General features: G+C 55.1%; 1 protein-coding gene across 1 annotated transcript; it reads right to left on the bottom strand.

Annotated features, from left to right (window-relative positions):
- Window positions 1–3,043: 3,043 nt before the first annotated feature.
- On the bottom strand, window positions 3,044–6,062 carry NKX2-2 (NK2 homeobox 2). The gene is made up of 2 exons (XM_028524988.2): window positions 5,459–6,062; window positions 3,044–4,522 (listed from the first exon to the last, which is right to left on the bottom strand). Exons 1-2 carry the CDS (start codon window positions 5,715–5,717, stop codon window positions 3,960–3,962), a joined length of 822 nt encoding a protein of 273 aa, XP_028380789.1. The 5' UTR covers window positions 5,718–6,062; the 3' UTR covers window positions 3,044–3,959.
- Window positions 6,063–8,103: the final 2,041 nt, after the last annotated feature.

The following is an 8,103-nucleotide window of genomic DNA, read 5'->3' as shown; positions in this document are numbered from 1 at the left end:
AGGGGTTCCTTGGCCTCTCCAAACCTTTCCTGCAAAGGTGGCTTAGTGCACCAGGTCATCAGACTGAGACCGGTGCAGGAACCAGGGGACTGGGTTTTCACCTACCCTGGAGCCCAGAAGCCCAAGAGTGAGGGGCATCCCCCAGGCCCTGGGAAACCAGTTTCTTTCTGAGCCCTGCAGTCCTACGGCCTCCATGCAGGACTCCTAGGTAGAAGAAGCCTAGCTGCCAGCTCTGACAAACCTGAGCAAGTAAAATGTGGTAATGAGCCCAAACACCGAAGGCCAGAGCCCTAGAATTACAGCAGATATTTGGTAGAAAGGGAGTGGGTGGTAGGGGAGTAGGGAGAGGAGGAGAAAGAGAGAGAGATCCAGCTCCCTGTGTCACAAGGCCTAGGCGGGGCAAGTGCCCTCTGAATCCATCAAAGACAGGGGTGGCTCTTTTCCCCTCCTCCAATCTCCTCCCCAATAGATATAGCACGAATTTTTAATGTGTCTTCCTTTCACAGACAACAATAAAGGGTTTGAAAGCCGGACACAATTTGGGTTTTGTGTGGATCCCTCCTCGCGCTCCCTTGGCCCAGCTGGCCATATGGAATCCAGCATGGAGCCTGCGGATGACAAAGGGACCCAGTGACAGGCCCAACAAAACCCCAAGGAGACTTCTGCCTGACTCCGGGATTCACTGCCTGGGATAAGCGCGCTGAATGGTGCAGGGTGGATGGGGGTGGGGGCAGGAAGGCGGGCCCCTTCTCCTTCTTTCCTTCTTGGTCCCCTGAGATTCATTCTCTGTCCTTTTTTAATATGCACGCCTCTAACATCCCCAGCTCCCAGCTCTCCCATTGTGCTGTTTTGTGTGTTCCGCTATAGACTGGGCGAAGATAGACTGCCAAAACAGACCTGGCGCCGGGTGCACTCCAAGGGCACTGGGGTTAGGGCCACACAGGGCTCTGCGGGTGCTTTTATTGACTCCATGGGGACCCGAGGACAGAGAAAGGCAGGCGCCAGGCCCACCTCCCTGCCGCTCAGCGCACACCCAGACTGCAGGCCAGGGGGCCTGGCCAATGCCCCAAATGCACATGCAGTGGAAACGTGTGAGAATTTGGACTTTCCATGCCACCTCCTTCTTTCCTGGAAGCCTGGGAGTTCCAATGATCCATCTTGGCCCCTAGAAGCCCTGGGCCAAGAATGTAGTCTTGGGGCTGTGCCTCAGGCCTCCTGACAAACCCACTCCAAGAGGCTCTGAGCTCTCACCTCCCTTCCCAGTGGATTTGGAGTTACAGGAAAGTTATGAGTGGGATGCTCAGTGGTTGGTGCCAGGACAAGTTGGGTATTGGACTATTGCACAACAAGTGACCGGGGGAGAATTCTCCTGGCTTTTACAAGCAGCAAGAACAGTTTCCAGGTTAGTGTGGGGATAAATGGAGACTTCTCAGCACTTAGGAAAACCTGGATGAACCTACATGAACTTGGAGATGGGAAAGGACATTTAGGATTGTATTAGAAAGACTCCCACACCCTCAATTATCCAGGGCTGGTGCGCAATTTGGGAATAACGTGTAATCACCTCCCAGGGTGTGCAGTGCTGAGTGCTACTGATGCGCAGACCTGGTCACACGGATAATCATGTTTGCTTTAGATATTGAATTAAGTCTGATCAGCAACCGGAGGGAGTGAGAAAGTCAGCTGGGACTGCTCTCTTTGCTCAGACTTCTCTCCCCCTCCTCCGACCTCATCCGTCCACAAAAGTAGAGCTGGGGAAGGTAGGAAAGGTACACTTTCCCAATGCCGCAGACTTTGAATGCAGAGGCGTTTCAGAGCGCCCCTTTGGCTTTCAGCTACAAAACCCCGGTAAGATAGAAGAGAAACACCCACTCTTCTCAAGTCTGCACGACCCCGAAACGCTCCTCCTTGTGGGCAAGAATGCACCAGCATGCGTCAAGGAGATCTCCCTGCGACCAGGGTGGGATAGAATCAGCTGTCTACCAGACAAGGACCGAGGTGATCTCTCTTGGGCAAACCCGAGGCTGTTTGCTTACTTCACGCTCCCTCACCCCAGTCTTGGAGGCCGGAGCTCACCACCCCATTTCCCGCCCCCTACTTTTGAGCAAGTAATCCACTCCGCTTCACGCCAAAAAGCTGGTCTGGGAGGCTGCACGCAGCCAAATGCTAGGAGATGACCAGGATGAAGCTCCAGTCCCAGGGCAGGGGAATGGAAACCATGGCAAGGATGGGGGCGGAAAGGAGGAGGGAGCCTCCGTTAGCAGGGATTACCACTAACTGCAGCTCCTTGACTCTCCCAGGCCAAATTGCCTAGAGGAGGCACAGCACCCACTCCCTCTCCGGCGCCCCTCTTTATAGCCAAAGCCTAGAGCTTTTCGAAAACCACAATCCCCTCCCGAGCCCAGCCCTGGAAGCAGTCTCCTAGCCCGCCGCAGGTCGGTGGATTTTGAAAAAGGGGTGAGAGGTGGGAATAGAGAGAAAGCCGGCCACTCTCAGCCGCTGCGCCACCGCCACCGCCCCCCTCCGCCCCTGGCCTTCTTAGCGCGAGGTAAATCAAATGCAACAAAGTGAAAGTCAACGAGTGTAGTGGCTTCAACAGCTTCTCCGTCTGAAGGAGCCACTCGTAGATTTGGGCGAGCGAGGGGGGCTTGCTCCCTCGCCTTTGCATTTTCCAAAGTCACTTTTTCTGCCAAAGCCAGAACGTCGCCGCCCCGGATTCAGACAGCGCAGGAGGCTGGGAGAGAGGCATCGGTAAAGGCGGGCGACCCCGGATTTCGGGTCCACAGCTCTCAGGCCGTAGGCCAAGTGCTCGCTCCCCGGCCCGGGGTCCGAGATGCGGGGCCTGAACCGCCCGCCCGGGTGACGCTGGTCTGGGAGCATCTCCTGCGTCCTGGGCACCCCTGGCCGGATCCTCGCTCCCCGCCCAGAGGAGAAGCGTGGATAAGAGAGCTGCAAGTGGCTTGGCCCGGGTCCTTGCCCGAAGCCTAGGCCCGGCGCAGGGCGACAAAATATGACAAACGTCCGGGCTTATTTTTTTTTAAACACAGGATTTTTATTAAAATTCGTATTAAAAAAATTGAAAGCTTTCAGCGCCCGGCGCTCTTGGGGAACCTCATGGAACCACTAAGCTCCAAGTTCCAGGGCCCGGAACTCCCACAATGGGGCATGGGGCTTTACGCCTATACACTTTTCCTTTTTTTATATTTGAGAAATGTTTACACTGAACAAAATGAAGAAAATAAGAAAGCAGAGGTAACCAAACATAAGCAAACCAAAACAAACCACAGAGAAAAGAGTTGGGTCTTTAGAGAGAACAGGCCCATCTCGAACGAAGGTCATTTTGGCAACAATCACCACCAATATTTACAACAAAAAGTGAAATCTGCCACCAGCTGTCAGAACGTTTACATGGCCATAAATATTTAGCATCTTTTTTATAAAATGGGGGAAATCCTCTATATTTTAAAGTGTTCTCCACTTGCTTTAGAAGAAGACGGTTGACAATATCGCTACTGACACACATATTTAACAAAATTCACAAAAGCAGGGTGAGGGGAAGAGGAGTTGGCCTTTTTCTCCTCCGCGAGTTAGGACGTTAACATTGGGTCGATTTGGTCCTACCCGCCCCGCCCCGGGGAGAGGCAAAGAAGTGAAGCTGCGCAAAAACATTCTGTAAACACCACTTATAGTTCAGCCCTCTGCAAAGGTTCAAAAGCAGAGACGGACGGGGGCAGCGCAGGGTGGATGAAATCTGCCACTCTAAGGAGGCGCAGGCACGTTCCTGGCGCCTCCTTTACGGAGCCAAGAGTCAACTGGACTCCACGATAATAATAATAATAATAACAACAACAACAATAATAATAATAACAACAACAACCTTAAGGACCAAGTTCTAGCCACTGCCGCCGCGGCCAGAGTGGAGCCTGGGCCTGCGGCCACCAGTCTCAGAGAGGCGGCGCTCACCAAGTCCATTGCTGGGCCTGAACCAGGGGGTGTGCTGTCGGGTACTGGGGAGTGCCGGCCGAGCTGTACTGGGCGTTGTACTGCATGTGCTGCAGAGACTGCGCGCTGTAAGCCGAAAAGGGGATGCCCGTCTGGAAGGTGGCAGCTGCCAAGTCCTGGGCTTTGAGCGCGTGGCACGGTTTGCCGTCCCTGACCAAAACAGGCACGGCCACCCGGCGTGGCGAGGGCAGGGGCGTCACCTCCATACCTTTCTCGGCCCGCGCGCGTTTCATCTTGTATCGGTGGTTCTGGAACCAGATCTTCACCTGCGTGGGCGTGAGGCGGATGAGGCTGGCCAGGTGCTCGCGCTCGGGTGCCGACAGGTACCGCTGCTGTCGGAAACGCCGCTCCAGCTCGTAGGTCTGCGCTTTGGAGAACAGTACCCGCCGCTTCCGCTTCTTGCCTGCGTCCCCACCGCCGCCCGAGGTTTCCTTGTCATTGTCCGGTGACTCGTCCGCCGAAGGCTCCGGAGACTTGGAGCTCGAGTCCTGGGGCGCCGCTCCGGCCGCCAGCCCGTGCACTGCGGAAGAGACAAGCACGCCACACTCCGGAAGGCAGCACGAGGAATGGGCCAGATGCTGCGCGCCCCGATCCTCAATGCGCCAAAGGCCCCCCCGCGCCTCACATCCCGACCCCGCTGCCTTCTTCGCCTTGTCCCCCTACCCCAGCCCTGCTCCATGCCTGTCGAGCAGTCGGCGACTACCTGGCGAATAGAGGAGAAGCTGCAGGAGTGGGGATTGGGGCTTGTGTTTCTAGGGGTTTGTACAGTGGGTGCATATCGGAAGGATTGGCGCGCTGAGATCATTGCGGGTTAAGGGATCTTGCCCCCTTAAACAATTTTCTTTCCGGAGAGACGTGGGCAGATTTTATTTTAAAAAATCCCACAATCCGGGCAATAATCGGTTAGGTCATTAAAGGCAGGTTTTGGGGGACTTTCGTCTTCTGCTTTTGGACTTTTTCAACACCCTCCTCCCCACACAAAGCGTCCTCTATGATCGGTCATCGGACAGGGTGAACTATTTATACCCGGACTACCAGGAGCCTCCCCCACCCCCGGGCGCTGAGGCTTGCTGGCTTGCTCCACCACTCTAAGGCTAGTCTTCCCCGGCTGTACGAATGGCGGTGGGGGAGGGGTGGGGTGGGGGGCTACAGCAGGAGCCATCAGTCCCGGTTGACTTCTGTAACTAGCCTTGGGAGGTATTCCCTTCCCCAATTCCTCTTAATTTCTCTCCGAAAAAAAAAAACCCCACAAAAACCTGAGACCAACTCCTTTTACAGGATTAGGAGCACTTGAAGAGTTAAGCCATCCTAAACAAGTGTTAAAAATCTTTGTAGAAGCACAGGGTGAGGGGTGCGGACTTCAATGTCTCCCTCCCTTTCCTCTCCACGGCGTCCAGTGCTGCTGCCACAGAAGTAGAGGCGGCCACGACTAAGATAGCCAAGTTTCGTTACTTACGGGAATACTGGAGGCCCTCGGTGCTGGCCAGCCAGCGTGTGTATGGGTTGTCACTGCTGTCGTAGAAAGGGTTCTTCAGGGGCAGGCTCTGCACGGTGTCCAGGGCGCCCTGCTCCAGAGGCCCGGCCCTCTTGGCGGGCTCTGGCCCCTCGCTCTCCTCTTCCGGCTCTTCAGCCACCGAGCCCTCCTCATCGTTGGTGTCCGGAAGGTCCAAGATGTCCTTGACCGAAAACCCCGTCTTTGTGTTGGTCAGCGACATGTCTTGGGACCCCAGAATTTATGTCTCAAAGTTGTAGCTTCACTTGGTCAATTCTCGGCGCTCCTCAGTTGGGGTGGGGAGGGGGTAATGGGGGAGGGGTTGGGGGAGGGGAAGGGAGGGGGATGGTCTTTAATTACTGATATAATTATTAAAAAAAAAAAAACTATGGAAAGGGGCGGGATAAAAGCCCAACGCAGCGTCTATGTCTTCTCTGAAAGGATGCAGAAATGGACTCACAGAGCTGGGTGGCCTGAGTGCCCGGCCCTAGTTTGTAACTCCAGGAGGGGTGCCAAGGCGGCGTCAGCTCCGGCTCCAGGGGCCGCTGGGCGGGCGGTGGCGGTTGGTGGCAAGGAAAAAATGGGCCATTGCCAGAGCGATCAGTCCATATAAGGCTGGGCTCCACTCTCGAACCTGGGAAGAGGGGGAGAAAGGGGGAGAAAGAGAGGGAGGGAAACAGGGAGGGAGGGAGGAAGGGAGGGGGAGTGAGTGAGGGAGCGAGAGAAGGGTGGAAAAAGGGGGGTAAGACATTAAAACCCAAAGGTTGGACACGTGTGGGCGGGTCTTGGAAGTCAAGTGGATGAAGACAGTATTTGCAGATTTGAAATTGTGGGTTTTGGGGAGCTCCGCGCTGCCAGCCAACGGCCCTCTAGAGCAAGATGAGAGGTGAAACGTGTCAATTAATTGCAAAGACCGGCGGAGCCTTATTTTTTTTACCCGGTATTTACATACAAAGGACCATCGCGTCGCTCGCGAGTCCACACACTTGAAAGCCATTTTAACAAATTGCATCTTTAAAAAAGCGGGAAAGGAGGAGAGAAAACAAAACAGAAACCGAGAGGAGGAAAAAAAAAATCTGCATAATATCCACAGGTTCCTATCTCCCCGCCCCCGCGCACCCGCCCCCAGCAAACCGGAAAATTGGCAATTTGTGGCGCCTTTGGAAAGAGGGAAGGAGGCGCAGGCTGAGCCGCGGAAATCTCCCTTTCCCATCGCTGGTGGCTCCCTAAACAAGATCCGGTTCAAATGGCAAGAGCCCAACTTCTGTAAGCCTCCTAGGTCAATATTTTGGTTGAGGCTTAAGGATGAGTATTAGAAATGACAAGGCAACTAATTGATTCTAGGTAATGCCGTAAGAGCCCAAAACCGAGAAGAGGGCTGGCTGGGGCTGGCTGATGCCACCTCCAGGCGACACCCCCCACCCACCCTTTATTTGCTAAAGATTTATTTCCCTTACTCCGCCTCCCTCTCCATCTTTTTGCGCCGGAGAAGGGCTGAGCAGTTCACTTGCGGCTTTACGAGTAGCCCCGGGAAGAGCGGGGTGGGGTGGGGGTGGGGTATCCTAATTTAGCCTGGATTGGGATCTAGGTTTAGAAGCCAGGGGAATCCGCGGGCTCTGTTCTCTGGGTGGAAGGGGGTAGGGCAGACTGCCCTGCAACCTTCCTGCCCCCTATTATGTCACTCTCTTCATTCCCTCCTTGTCCAGCCTCCAGCAGTGGTGATGAGCGGGAAGGGAATGGAGGTGGGGGAAGTGGGAGCCAGGGGCGCTGTTTCCAGACTAGGTGAGGACTCCAAAAGCCGAGGAGATGGGGGTCCCAGGTCGAGCGGATGATGATGCGTTTTCTCTTCCAAGAGGGTCCTTTAATTTTGTGTCCTTTTGGACGCCCCAGGGACGCATTTCGAGGACAAGACCCAGGCTCCACCCCAGCTCGCGTTAGGTGTGGTTAAAGTTCTCATTCTCTCGCCAGCCTGGGAACAGAACTTTCCTGGGACAGCACCTCTACTTTGGCTCTGCACTTCTTACCCTCCCTCCAGCTTCCGGGGAGTGGAGGAGGGGGGTGTTGCTACCTGGTGTATGTCCCTCCCCTACACAGATTCAGGAAGGAGCTTTGCCTGGAGGCAGGGAGGGATTACACAAGGCCGCGCCGGAGTCCGGGTCTCGTCTCCCTCAACCCGTGGCCCAGGCCGCTCCAGCACCCGCCCTGCTGAGTGTGAGGGCGCTGCGTCATCCTCGCATGCACCTGCCGTCGCCGCTGCGACCCTGGGTTGCCAGTGCCCAGCGAGGGTGCCTCTGCCCGAGCCGCTCCGTGGCTTTCTTCAGCCTGCTCTGCCTCTCTAGTATGTGACGTGGGTGACAAAGGCCCAGGTTAGAGCGAGCTCCTCGTTGGAGCGTCCTGGGTGGTCAGACTCCAGCAAACACAAATACAAACCGATTGCTAAGCTGCGGACAATGAGCGAAATGTAGACAAATGTCCTGCTCCCGTTGGAAGCCTTTGTCCCTGCTCGGTTTTTGCATTTATTTCAGTGGTGAAATAATACATGATTGACGCTCTCTTTCAATGTGTCCTAACTGTTTGGAATAAATCTAAGGTTGTTCCTAGTTGTCATG

This window comes from Phyllostomus discolor, chromosome 9 (genome assembly GCF_004126475.2).
Source record: "Phyllostomus discolor isolate MPI-MPIP mPhyDis1 chromosome 9, mPhyDis1.pri.v3, whole genome shotgun sequence".
Lineage (NCBI taxonomy): Eukaryota > Metazoa > Chordata > Mammalia > Chiroptera > Phyllostomidae > Phyllostomus > Phyllostomus discolor.
Note: the sequence above shows the minus strand (reverse complement) of the source record. Positions and strands in the feature narration are given on the sequence as shown.